Source organism: Microchirus variegatus (assembly GCF_963457635.1).
Source record: "Microchirus variegatus genome assembly, chromosome: 4".
Taxonomy (NCBI): Eukaryota; Metazoa; Chordata; class Actinopteri; order Pleuronectiformes; family Soleidae; genus Microchirus; species Microchirus variegatus.
In genome coordinates, this window is record NC_139805.1 from 38,046,587 (window position 1) to 38,061,810 (window position 15,224).

At 39.7% G+C, this 15,224-nt stretch overlaps 1 protein-coding gene across 1 annotated transcript; it reads right to left on the bottom strand.

Moving 5' to 3' along the window:
- Window positions 1-3,257: 3,257 nt before the first annotated feature.
- rp2 (RP2 activator of ARL3 GTPase) lies at window positions 3,258-11,489 on the bottom strand. Its single transcript, XM_083887671.1, has 5 exons — window positions 11,278-11,489; window positions 7,167-7,835; window positions 5,910-6,024; window positions 5,726-5,811; window positions 3,258-3,780 (listed from the first exon to the last, which is right to left on the bottom strand). Exons 1-5 carry the CDS (start codon window positions 11,440-11,442, stop codon window positions 3,697-3,699), a joined length of 1,119 nt encoding a protein of 372 aa, XP_083743797.1. The 5' UTR covers window positions 11,443-11,489; the 3' UTR covers window positions 3,258-3,696.
- Window positions 11,490-15,224: the final 3,735 nt, after the last annotated feature.

Genomic DNA, 15,224 nt, shown 5'->3' on the forward strand with positions numbered 1-15,224 from the left:
AGTCATGGGAAGTTCGGCTCTTTTCAAAGATTCGCTTCTTTTGGCTCCGGCTCCCAAACGACTCTTCACTCAGAACCGTTAGCCTGATTTAGCTTAGATTATGAATGGGTTGTGTGTTATTAAGCAGTTTTCAAAATAAAAGCCTGATTTATATGCATTTTTTCCACTATTAATTCTTAACATTTTAATTAGCGCTGCGCAAAAGGTTAACGCACATTAGCGCGCGTGAACGCAAATCGCGTTTCCGTGACGACTGACCGGAAAAGACGCGCATGACGTCATGTTTACGCGACGGGACACCGAGTGACATGAGTCCGGGCACCGTTTACCAGTTAGCTCCGCTAGCTCCGTTTAGCGCCGCTAGCCTTAGCCTACAGTGGAACTGGAGCGCTCTGTTTGTTAAATGGAAAAAGAGCAGCGCTAACCAATAACGTTAGCGTACCTGTGTACTGCGTATGTGTGCCTCTGTTTTTAAAGTTTAACGTTAACTACAGAGACTCGTTTTAACGATCGGAAGTCACGTAAACACGACGTCACGCGCGTCTTTTACCTGTCAGTCGTCGTGGAAACGCGTTGTGCGCTAACGTTGACGTGTTGACCCAAACCTAACCTAACCTAACCCTGCCCCCTTCTTCTACATAATGGTATGATCCAAGTCTGTCGTCACGTCACTGGTCACATGATGTGTCCATTAAAATAAAATCCCGGAGCCGGAGCACCAGAAGGTCCGGTTCTCCCTGACGGGAGTCGGCTCCTAGGACCAGCTCGTTCACAAAGAGCACATCACTATTCCTTTGATATTAAAGGAACCTTGAGGCAGAACCTCGTTTCTAAAGAACTGCTTTGAGTTTAGGACTCTGCATTATTATGGTTAAGGGTTTTTTTTGTGTACAAAACTCACATACCTGTACTTTACTTTGTTATATATGTGTACTTTTACTCCACTACGTTTCCTCTAACTCGCTCTGTTACTCGTTATGACCAAAATAAACCAAATAAAATCACAAGAAGAAGAAGAAGAAGAGTTGGTATTATGGTCTGTATTTATAGAGCTTTTCACCCATTCAACTCCTCATACTTCAGAACAGTAAAGAGTTTTACTGGAGTAATATTATAAATACTTTAAGTATCACTTTGAAGTACTTTATACACGACAAGTCAGAGAGAGTCGTCACTGAAGAGTCCTGAGACACAAGAATCAAGTTAAAAAGACTGAAAAGAAGAATCCTACTGAGAATTCAAAATCTACTTCAAGTTCCAAAATGTACTTAGAATTCCAAATTCTACGTAGATCCCAAAATCTACTTATAATCCCAAAATCTATTTATAATCCCAAATTCTATTTATAATTCCAAATTCTATTTATAATTCCAAAATCTACTTATAATCCTAAATTCTACTTATAATTTCAAAATCTACTTATAATCGCAAATTCTATTTATTTATAATCCTAAAATCTAGTTATAATTCTAAAATCTACTCATAATCCCAAAATCTACTTATAATCCCAAAATTTATTTATAATCCCAAAATCTATTTATAATCCCCAAATTTATTTATAATCCCAAAATCTACTTACAATTCCAAAATCTATTTACAATCCCAAATTCTATTCATAATCCCAAATTCTATTTATAATCCCAAATTCTATTTATAATTCCAAAATCTATTTATAATCCCAAATTCTATTTATTTATAATCCTAAAATCTAGTTATAATTCTAAAATCTACTCATAATCCCAAAATCTACTTATAATACCCAAATGTATTTATAATCCCAAAATCTACTTATAATCCCCACATTTATTTATAATCCCCAAATCTATTTATAATCCCAAAATCTACTTAGAATTCCAAAATCTATTTACAATCCCAAGTTCTATTTATAATCCCAAATTCTATTTATAATCCCAAATTCTATTTATAATCCTAAAATCTACTTATAATTCTAAAATCTACTCATAATCCCAAAATCTACTTATAATCCCCAAATGTATTTATAATCCCAAAATCTACTTATAAACCTGAAATGTATTTATAATCCCGAAAACTACTTATAATCCCCAAATTTATTTATAATCCCAAAATCTATTTATAATCCCTAAATCTATTTATAATCCCAAATTCTATTTATAATCCCACATTCTATTTATTTATAATCCTAAAATCTAGTTATAATCCTAAAATCTAGTTATAATTCTAAAATCTACTTATAATCCCCAAATTTATTCAAAATCACAAAATCTATTTATAATCCTGAAATTTATTTATAATCCCAAAATCTATTTAGAATCCCTAAATGTATTTATAATCCCAAATTCTACTTATAATCCCCAAATCTATTTATAATCCCAAAATCTACTTATAATCCTGAAATTTATTCATAATCCAAAAATCTATTTATAATCCCCAAATGTATTTATAATCCCAAAATCTACTTTAATCCCCAAACTCTATTTATAATCCCAAAATATACTTAGAATTCCAAAATCTATTTACAATCCCAAATTCTATTTATAATCCCACATTCTATTTATAATTCCAAAATCTATTTATAATCCCAAATTCTACTTATAATTCCAAAATCTATTTATAATCCCAAATTCTATGTATTTATAATCCTAAAATCTAGTTATAATCCCAAAATCTACTTATAATCCCGTAATTTATTTTTAATCCCAAAATCTATTTATAATCCCAAAATCTATTTACAATCCCAAATTCTATTTATAATCCCAAATTCTATTTATAATTCCAAAATCTATTTATAATCCCAAAATCTACTTATAATCCCAAATTCTACTTATAATTCCAAAGTCTACTTATAATCCCCAAATTCTATTTATAATCCCAAAATCTACTTAGAATTCCAAAATCTACTCATAATCCCTAATCCCTTAGAGTCATGAACGCGACGTCCGACACAAGAATCAAAGTCAACGATGTCCGACTGTAGATTAACGTTAAAAAGACTTAAAAACAAATCTTTTTAATTCAAAATGTATGTTTGTGTCGTGGACAAAAACCACGTCGCCACAGCTGTGATGACTCCGCCCACAAAGAGGAGGAGCTACGACCGACGCTAAAGTCACAACGTCGACATGCGGAGGAGAAAAATCCATTTATTTAAAAAAAGAACAGAATAAAACTTTGACTAAAAATCAAACTGTTTCTATACAAAAACATCCAGGAGAATATAAAAAAAACCAAAACATTACAAAACCTTGTCGTTAATAACGTTCTTACGAAGTGGCGACACGAAAATATCCCAGCATTCTTCGCTTTTCCAGGTGAAAACATGGAGTTGATCTCGACTCTGAACTTTGGCCTAACGGATACAGCACGTTTAAGAATAATCTAACGCACACGCACGGATTAATCCTCACAGGATTCATATAAATACAAAATATCTCTCTCGTGTGTGTGTGTGTGTATGTGTGTGTGTGTGTGTGCGACTCAAACACGACATTTACAGCCGACGACGACGTCAATAAAAGCTTTCAAATCAAATACATTCATAGAATAATATAAATATTCACAGCATTCTCAGCAGCAGCAGCAGCAGCTAAGTCACCACGTTTACAGCAAATCCATCGTTACATTCACACCTACTTTGTTTCTGCAGAACGAAAAACTAAAAAAATCGCAACCGGACGAAAAAAAAACGTGTACGTTTGTTTCGTGAAACGCGATCTTTCACAGGCCCATCTGCATGTCCGCGAAGTTGAAGAAGTTGTCGACGTCCCGGGACGACGTGTTTTTGTTGTCCGAGACGAAAACCTGCGAGAGAGAAAAACACTCGTTAACGTTTGCGGAAAGTTAGGAGCTGGTTACGCAAAGTTCTTACGGAATCATTTTAATGCATTTTTGAAATTCAGGAAGCGAAAAGTATCTCTGGATGACTTGAAATTTAGCATCATAATAGTCGGCATCGCCCTGAACAAGGATCAGTTGAAAAAATGTGCATATCTTTTCAGGAATAATTTTAATATTTTTGAAATTCAGGAAATGATCCATTTTCCCAGATGCACTTTGACAGTGAGCTGACTTTCTTCTCAAAAACTAAAAGTATCTCGGAATGACTTGAAATTTAGCGTCATAATAGTCGGCATCGCCCTGAACAAGGATCTGTTGAAAATATTTGCAAAGCTCTAAAGGAATAATTTGAATGATTTTTTGAAATTCAGGAAATGATCCATTTGCCCTGATGCACTTTGACAGTGAGCTGACTTTTTTCTCAAAAAATAAAAGTATCTCTGAATTATTTGAAATTTAGCACCATAATAGTCGGCATCGCCCTGAACAAGGATCAGTTGAAAATATATGCATATCTCGTAAGGAATAATTTTTATGAATTTTTGAAATTCAGGAAATGATCCATTTGTTCAAATGCACGTTGACAGTGAATTGACTTTCTTCCCAAAAATGAAAAGTATCTCGGAATGACTTGAAATTTACCATCATAATATTCGGCATCACCCTGAACAAGAATCTGTTGAAAATATTTGCAAACCTCTTAAGGAATAATTTCAATTAACTTTTGAAATTGAGGAAATTATCCATTTGCCCTGATGCACTTTGACAGTGAGCTGACTTTCTCCTCAAAACAAAAAGTATCTCAGAATGACTTGAAATTTACCATCATAATAGTCAGCATCGCCCTGAACAAGGATCAGTTGAAAATATATGCATATCTCGTAAGGAATAATTTTTATGAATTTTTGAAATTCAGGAAATGATCCATTTGTTCAAATGCACTTTGACAGTGAATTGATTTTCTTCCCAAAAATGAAAAGTATCTCGGAATGACTTGAAATTTACCATCATAATAGTCGGCATCGTCCTGAACAAGAATCTGTTGAAAATATTTGCAAACCTCTTAAGGAATAATTTCAATTAACTTTTGAAATTGAGGAAATTATCCATTCGTCCTGATGCACTTTGACAGTGAACTGACTTTCTTCTCAAATACAAAAAGTATCTCAGAATGACTTGAAATTTACCATCATAATAGTCGGCATCGCCCTGAACAAGGATCAGTTGAAAATATTTGCAAACCTCTTAAGGAATAATTTTGATGGATTCAGGAAATGATCCATTTGCCCTGATTCACTTTGACAGTGAGCTGACTTCTTCACAAAACATGAGGCACATTTGCGTTGTTCCTAATGAGGTTGCACAGTGTTTGTATTATGTTAGCCTTTACGTTCCAAATCATGCATTACCATAACTGAAAAATCTTCTTTAGCTCCCCCTATAGGAATACATACTACCTACGGGCACTTCGAAAATTAATTTAGCTTAATCACGATTTTGCCCATGAAGGAAATTCATCATCAATTCAATCAATTTGCTGCGAGTGCTTTTCGTCGCAATGTGTGAGAATATCGTAAACCTTTACGTCTCTAGAGGCGTAAAACAAAAAAATAAAGATTACATTTACGACGTCAAGTAGTTATTCTGAAGTGCCACAAGGGGGAGCCGCATGCTATTCCAGGTTTTTGTGTTTTATAATGTTTTGGTTAAAGATTCTAGTTTTTTTTTGCGATATCTGTGGTTTTCATCGTAACATTAGATTTATCGCAGTAATCGTAAAGAATCGGTGTTATACAAAAATCTCAGATAAAACAAAAACACAAAGACTTTTGAACTCGTGAGTATCGCAGACACGACTACTGCCGCTACTCGACTGTGTTTGTGAATGAAAGACAGGTGGCGCTGTTACCTTGGTGCCGCTGAAGACGTCACTGGCGATTTTCTTGCAGGCTTCAACGACTCCGTCGCCGTTGAGCTCCAGCGCGATCACAGGACCTTTGACGGTAAGACAACGTTGTGTTTGTTTGTTTTGAATCAATATAAATCTATTTATTCACTATAATAAACCTTTAAAGGAAAAAGGACTCGCGTACCTTTGGTGATCGACTCCACCAACTCATCTGCACTGTTCTGGAAAACCCTCTTGACGTCTTCAGGTCTCATGGACACTTCTTTAGTCTGGACCAACACGAAGCCTTTAGCCGTCGCCTGTTAATATACGACATTTAAGAGGTTTGACGCGATTCTGTGACGCGGCAACGCTTCGTATTTTAACAACAGCACAAACACGACAAAGTTAACGCATTCACACGCAGACACTTTTAATAAACACAAGGTTAATTCTACAATATCTGCGTCACATGATCATGTCTTTATTTTAAGTCCATAGAGAAAACCGGTGATTTTAACATCACAGGGACACAGGAGCTGCCGGTCCTCTGCTGCCTCGTGTGGTCACTTTGTGTCACTGAGTTGTGCAGGTTAATGCTTCATTTAATCTCCTCAATATAAGTGAAGGTGAGCGATGTGGTTTTTCTATTGAAGAACTCGCACAGACACACAATCACAGATAGACACATACATAGACACACACACATACATAGACACACAAAGAAACACACACACATACATAGACACACAAAGAAACACACACACATAGAGACAGACACACACACAGAAACATACACACAGAAACACACACAGACAAACACACACACAGACAAACACACACACAGACAAACACACACACACACACACAGACAAACACACACACACAGACAAACACACACACAGATATACACACACACACATACAGACACACACACAAACATACAGACAGACAAACACACACACAGATACACACACACATAGACACACACACACACACACAAACATACACACACACACAAACATACAGACAGACAGACAGACAGACACACACACACACAAACATACAGACACACACATACAGACACACACACAGACAAACACACACACACAAACATACAGACAGACAGACAGACACACACACACATACAAACACACACACACATACACAAACACACACAGACAAACACACACACAAACATACAGACAGACAGACACACACACACAGACAAACAGACACACACACATACAGAGACAAACACACACACACACACACACACACACACACACACACACAGACAAACACACACGCACACACCCCGACACACACATACACAGACAAATGCGCACACACACACACACACACACACACACACACACACACACACACACACACACACACACTTCCTGTTTCAGCCACAGCGTCACCACCTGACCCGCCTCACTTCCTGTCTGCGTCTCACCTGGTCGATCATCTTGCGTGCGTTGGCGGTCGTGTACTCCCCGGCGAAGAAGACAAACAGACAGGACTCGTCGCTGTCCTTGCGTCGCCCCCCTCTGGTCAACGGGACGATGCTGCGCGACGCGTCGCATGACACCCGCACGGGCCCGAACTCGGAGTCCGGCGCCGGCGGCGGCACGAAGTCCGCGACCGCCGCCGCCTCGGGCAGCAGGCCCCAGTTGTTCTCGCCGGACACGGGCGTGAAGTCGTGGACGTTGCTCCAGTTGTTGTTGAAGATGCTCAGGCCGGCGTCCTTGAAGTGGAAGCCCAGCTCGGGGTAGTAGAACTGGAAGCAGCCGAACCTCATCGCCGTGGACGACTCGATGATGGGCTGCGTGCTGCAGCACAGGAACACCTCCATCTTCTTGCAGTCGCGCGTGCGGAACTGCTGGCACGCCACGGCGCACCGGATGTCCCTGCAGTCCCGGAAGAAGACGCTGCCCTTGACGGCGCCCAGGAAGACGCGGCAGTTGACGCAGTCGTCGATGGTGACGGTCGCCGCGTGGTCGAACACGTAGATGTCGCAGTTCTCGCACTCCTGGATGACAAACTGCTGACCGCCCAGTTTCCCCGGCAGACGACCCGCCGTCACGTCCCTGAGCTTCGTCAGCATGTAGTCTTTAGGGTCCACCTGCAAGAGACGCTACGGTCAGTGACTGCTGCGCGTACGGAGAGCGCCCCCTGCTGCTGAGAACCAGCCTGATGCAAGGGAGAAACAGACTCGGTTCATCTAATCTCCCACACCAAAGTCCATAGAGAAAACCGGTGATTTTAACATCACAGGGACACAGGAGCTGCTGGTCCTCTACTGCCTCGTGTGGTCACTTTGTGTCACTGTGTTAAGTCTAAAGTAAATATTCACTAAAATCAGTCATTGTAAGTTAGTGATGGAGGCAGCAGTGGATCAACAACTCCTGTGAACTCCTGTGTGCTGTGATGTTAAAATCACTGGTTTACTCTATGGACTTTGGTGCGGGAGAGTGAGTGACTTTGGTGTGGGAGAGTGAGTGACTTTGGTGTGGGAGAGTGAGTGACTTTGGTGTGGGAGAGAGAGTGAAAAAAAAACCTGATTTTGGCCACTGAATAAAAGACTAACTCTTCCGCACCAAAGTCACTAACTCTTCCGCACCAAAGTCACTCACTCTCCTGCACCAAAGTCACTCACTCTCCCACACCAAAGTCACTCACTCCCCCACACCAAAGTCACTCACTCTCCCGCACCAAAGTCACTCACTCTCCCGCACTAAAGTCACTCACTCTCCCGCACCAAAGTCACTCACTATCTCGCACCAAAGTCACTCACTATCTCGCACCAAAGTCACTCACTCTCTCACACCAAAGTCACTCACTCTCTCACACCAAAGTCACTCGCTCTCCCACACCAAAGTCACTCACTCTCCCACACCAAAGTCACTCACTCTGCCACACCAAAGTCACTCGCTCTCCCACACCAAAGTCACTCACTCTGCCACACCAAAGTCACTCGCTCTCCCACACCAAAGTCACTCACTCTCTCACACCAAAGTCACTCACTCTCCCACACCAAAGTCAATCACTCTCCCACACCAAAGTCACTCACTCTCCCACACCAAAGTCACTCACTCTCCCACACCAAAGTCCATAGAGTAAACCAGTGATTTTAACATCACAGTTCACAGGAGTTGTTGATCCACTGCTGCCTCCATCACTAACTTACAATGACTGATTTTAGTGAATTCAGCTTTTAAAATATTTAATTAAGACTTAACTCAGTGACACAAAGTGACCACACGAGGCAGCAGAGGACCAGCAGCTCCTGAGTCCCTGTGAGCTAAAATCACTGGTTTTCTCTATGGACTTTGGTGTGGGAGAGTGAGTGGTTTACGTCACATTTTGTGTTCCCACTCGCCACACAGCAGGCTTCCATTGTCAGCTCATTGCGCCACCTACTGGCAACAGGAAGTACACCTTCAGTAACAAACATTGCTTCATTTACACAAGGCTTTCAGTGTGCTACATCTATTAATATATATATAATATTGTCATTATTATTTTTATTATTATTATTACGAGATCATCATATCAACAGAACATTTAACTGTGAATAACAGCGAACATTGAAACAGGAACATAATGAACGGTTTGTTTTCATTAAAGGTAACAGAGACACACGGAGAGGTGAGGGAAAGAGGAAGTGGGTTAACGCCTGTGTGTGTGTGTGTGTGTGTGTGGTCAGCAGTGAACACACACACACACACACACACACACACTGTGCAGTAATCAGATTATAAGATGAAGTGAGAGGCTTTGAGGCCACGACTCCTGTGATGAAGATGATGTTGAGTAACAGTGAGACACAAACAAACTCAAGGTAACTTAGTTACAAACACAAACACTGACAACAACGGCAACGTTTGTGCAACAGCAAATAAGCTGCAGTACATATGCCTGGCCTGTATGTGGCGCTGTAACTCAGGGAACGTCCTCCTAAACTCAGAGCAAATGACGGTCCCTAAGGAATAAAAAGCTAATTTGATTAAAAAAAAAAGACATTTGCACTTTGATTTACTTCTGATTCTGCTACGTTTGACCTGTACAGATCCAGATCCTGTATAAATCCAGATCCTGTATAAATCCAGATCCTGTATAAATCCAGGTCCTGTATGAATCCAGATCCTGTATGAATCCAGTTACTGAATAAATCCAGGTCCTGTATGAATCCAGATCCTGTATGAATCCAGTTACTGAATAAATCCAGATCCTGTATGAATCCAGTGACTGAATAAATCCAGATCCTGTATAAATCCAGGTACTGAATAAATCCAGGTACTGAATAAATCCAGATCCCGTATTAATCCAGATCCTGTATAAATCCAGATCCGGTATTAATCCAGATCCTGTATAAATCAAGGTCCTGTATAAATCCAGGTACTGATTAAATCCAGGTACTGATTAAATCCAGATCCTGAATAAATCCAGATCCTGTATAAATCCAGATCCTGAATAAATACAGATCCTGTATAAATCCAGATCCTGAATAAATACAGATCCTGTATAAATCCAGGTCCTGAATAAATCCAGATCCTGTATAAATCCAGGTCCTGAATAAACCCAGGTACTGTATAAATCCAGGTACTGTATAAATCCAGGTACTGTATAAATCCAGATCCTGTATAAATCCAGATCCTGTATATATCCAGATCCTGTATAAATCCAGGTACTGAATAAATCCAGATCCTGTATAAATCCAGGTCCTGTATAAATCCAGGTACTGAATAAAACCAGATCCCGTATAAATCCAGATCCTGTATGAATCCAGTTACTGAATAAATCCAGATCCTGAATAAATCCAGATCCTGTATAAATCCAGATCCTGATCCAAAGCCACAAAACAGACTTTTTTTTTAACTAAATGATTAATCAAGAAAATAATCGAAAGATTAATCAATGATTTAATCGCCCTAATCCTTTTCCATGAAGCTACGCATAAGAAGACGTAATTCACATTTACGCTGAACAAAATATAAACAATTCACAGTATTATTGGGAAAATACCTAAATAATATTCTTAAATATAATTTGATAAGGTTCTTAAATGTAAGTGGGCGGGGCCTTCTGTGCGTTTTTCGTGAATACCTGAAGACGTTTTTTCGTAAATGTGTACAAATACAAAGCAAATATTCAAACGTAAACATATCTCACATATAAAACTCTAATATTTTTATTTTCAACATTAACATTTTAAAGAATTATAAGAATCGTAAACAAACTCTCGAGGACCAGAAAGCTGCAGCGCCCCCTTGTGGCGACTCTTATTAAATCATTAAGAGTGTATGTTGGTGAAATGAACAGCGTTTTTCGCGTTGTCACGAACACATACCGCGACGGACGATATAATCGTGTGTTGCCCCGCCCCCTTTACGTGTCATCGTGAACGCGGCGTGAGTTCACTGAAAATGAGCTTCCTGTAAGCGCGTGACAGACGGCTCGGCTGTAAGAACAGCCAAATTCGTTAGCGCGCGTCAGTTTGGCGGTAAAATGTCGTGAGTGTATCGCGATATTTCGGTTGTTTTTGTTGTGTTTTCGATCGTCACCTTCTCGCGCTTGTCCCAGCTGTATTGCTTCGGAGCTTCGTCGCTGTTGTTGCCAAGGGGAACCGCGTTGCCCGCCGCCGTCGTCGCGTCGACGGTGGTCGTCGTCGGAGTCCGTTCGTCTTTCTCCGACTTTCTCTTGGATTTCTTGGAGAAGAAACAGCCCATGTTTCCGCGTCACTGCGGCGGTTTTTTCACGCTAAAAAAAAAAACACTGCGGCTCCGCACACGAGAAACACGACAAACGTGACGCCGGAGATTAGCTAGCAGCACTTTAGTTGACAAGGTTTTTTTCTTTAGCTTCCCGTTTCCAAGCGTCGCCTCTCATCCAATCAGCGCCGCGCTGGCTCTTACAGTAGCCAATCACAGAAGCAGCACGCGGTGACGTCAACGCGTAAACGATGAGGCGTTTGAGGACAAATCGTACCAACGAGTTGCTGTGAAGCAGGTAGGTAATTTATACGATTTATACTTAAATTTAAAGATAAATGTCTCATTTTAAATGTTTAAAACGGAACAAAGTGACGATATAAGGTCAGAGAAAACAATTATACACGTGTGTTTAAATTATTATTGATTATATATGAGTTATAAATAATAAATGATGCTATTTATACTTCAATCTAAAGGAAATGAGAAAGAAAATCCAAATTTAAATGTTTAAAATTGAACAAAGTGACAACATATGTTCAGAAAATCAAACAATCCTGTATAAATCGAATTATTAATAATATAAACACTTATAAATGAATAAACACAAGAATAGAAATCCATAATTAATAATGTAATAAAATCCATAATCTCAACCCTAAAGAGGCATTGGTAGCCACGTTAATCCAGACTATGGTGACCTTAAATAAACTAAATATATATTTAAATAATTTAATTAAAGACACATTAAACTCACTCTTGTCTCCAAAAATTGTAATGACTCTTTTTATATTTTATTTTTTATATTATATAAATGGTATTTTTTTTATTATTAGTCATCTTGCTGCCTGTAAAATGTATTTCTACACATAATTATATTGGTGACTTGTTTATTTCATTACCACCATGACTGAATATTTAGTCTGCTCCTTCTTTTATCAACTAAACACCAATGTATTTTGATATATGTTTTATTAAAAAAACAATACAGAGATAAAATAGCATGCCTTTTTTCACTTGAGTTACTTGAACGCACCGTCATCGACACATGGGACACGCCCCCTCTGGGTGTCGTCGTCATAACACGAAGCAGGATTTTTTTACCTGTCAAAATATCTCAAGAAATCGTTTAAATACAAGTGTTTTTACACAAATACAAACTTTAGACACATGTGTGAATTTGACTTATTGTTAAAAAGAACAAAGTAAAACACCAAAAAATACAAAATGGAAACAATTGAAACTGAAAATCTGAGTTCACATCTTTTTTTTCTTTTTTTTTCAATCAAATCTTTAAGTCTGCGATATTTACGTCACATGATCACGTCTTTATTTCACTGTTGGAACAGGAAACTGAAGTTTGTAAACCTGCTGGTCCTCTGCTGCCTCGTGTGGTCACTTTGTGTCACTGAGTTAAGTCTAAAGTAAATATTTTAAAAGCTGAATTCACTAAAATCAGTCATTGTAAGTTAGTGATGGAGGCAGCAGTGGATCAATGAGTGACTTTGGTGTGTGAGAGTGAGTGACTTTGGTGTGGGAGAGTGAGTGACTTTGGTGTGGGAGAGTGAGTGACTTTGGTGTGAGAGAGTGAGTGACTTTGGTGAGGGAGAGTGAGTGACTTTGGTGTGAGAGAGTGAGTGACTTTGGTGTGGGAGAGTGATTGACTTTGATGTGGGAGAGTGAGTGACTTTGGGTGACTTTGGTGTGGGAGAGTGAGTGACTTTGGTGTGGGAGATTGATTGACTTTGGTGTGGGAGAGTGAGTGACTTTGGGTGACTTTGGTGTGGGAGAGTGAGTGACTCTGGTGTGAGAGAGTGAGTGACTTTGGTGCGGGAGAGTGAGTGACTTTTGGTGACTTTGGTGTGGGAGAGTGAGTGACTTTGGTGTTGGAGAGTGAGTGACTTTGGTGTGGGAGAGTGAGTGAATTTGGTGTGGGAGTGTGAGTGACTTTGGTGTGGGAGAGTGAGTGACTCTGGTGTGGGAGAGTGAGTGACTTTGGTGTGGGAGAGTGGGTGACTTTGGTGTGGGAGAGTGAGTGACTTTGGTGTGGGAGTGTGAGTGACTTTGGTGTGGGAGAGTGAGTGACTTTGGTGTGGGAGAGTGAGTGACTTTGGTGTGGAAGAGTGAGGGACTTTGGTGTGGGAGAGTGAGTGACTTTGGTGTGAGAGAGTGAGTGACTTTGGTGTGGGAGAGTGAGTGACTTTGGTGTGGGAGAGTGAGTGACTTTGGTGTGGGAGAGTGAGTGACTTTGGTGTGAGAGAGTGAGTGACTTTGGTGTGGGAGAGTGAGTGACTTTGGTGTGAGAGAGTGAGTGACTTTGGTGTGGCAGAGTGAGTGACTTTGGTGTGGGAGAGTGAGTGACTTTGGTGTGGGAGAGTGAGTGACTTTGGTGTGAGAGAGTGAGTGACTTTGGTGTGGGAGAGTGAGTGACTGGTGTGGGAGAGCGAGTGACTTTGGTGTGAGAGAGCGAGTGACTTTGGTGTGGGAGAGTGAGTGACTTTGGTGTGGGAGAGTGAGTGACTTTGGTGTGGAAGAGTGAGTGACTTTGGTGTGGAAGAGTGAGTGACTTTGGTGTGGAAGAGTGAGTGACTTTGGTGTGGGAGAGTGAGTGACTTTGGTGTGGGAGAGTGAGTGACTTTGGTGTGGGAGAGTGAGTGACTTTGGTGTGGAAGAGTGAGTGACTTTGGTGTGGAAGAGTGAGTGACTTTGGTGTGGGAGAGTGAGTGACTTTGGTGTGGAAGAGTGAGTGACTTTGGTGTGGAAGAGTGAGTGACTTTGGTGTGGAAGAGTGAGTGACTTTGGTTTGGGAGAGTGAGTGGTTTACAAACATTCATATTTCAACAGCAACATTGTTAACAGTGATATTTTGGTGCATTTGTTGAATTCTTTTAGTTTTACAGTCATAGTGGTAGAACCCGTCCAGACTGTTCCAAACGTTCTCCACAGATTAGAAGAAGAACTTAGATTATAATATAATTCAACTGTGATGATCACATGTAACAGTGACATCAACATGAAAACAAAGTGTTACAAAACAGGGCCGGAATAACCTGTTCTGTGGCCCTGACACCCCCACCCACACACACACACACACACACACCCTCTGAGTGTGTGTGTGTGTGTGTGTGTGTCACCTTTAGGCCTTTGGTTAAATATTGAACAGATTAATTTAATTCCAGGATATGAAACACGTAGCTTTAGCTTCAGTGTGTATTTAAAATTAAAATAAAGCAACATTAGCATGAATGAAGTCTCGGTTTATCATCTTTATGTTTTAAATGTTTTTGAATAAAGAAAGAAGAACATACTGTCATGTTTCCTGGAACAAAAGAGGAGTAAAAAAAATAAACATTTAAAATTCTTCACGATAAGTTGAATTTAAGAGGTTTTCTATCTTTGAAACATGTGAGAAATAATGAAAATACAAACATCTTTGTGTCTTTGTCACATTTTCTGATCATGTGACGTGAATATCCTTCTTTTCCTGTTTTTGAAGAGCAGACGCACAAAAACAAACAAAGTGCACAGTCATCAGAACCTCAGGATCATGACTCAGCAGCTGCAGATCCACAGCTCTGTGATCGTCTCACTCTGGACTCTTTAGTTATTTCATTTTATTTAAAACTTGAAGAATTTTTATTATTAGGATCATTAAAAAAACGAAGAAAATCACTAAAAAATGTCTGATTATTGACTTAAAAACACCGTCTAACTCGCCAACATACAGTCCTAGGGATTTATACTGCTCACAATAACAAGAACCACCAACATTCATGCATTTGTTTGTTATTTTTTAAAAT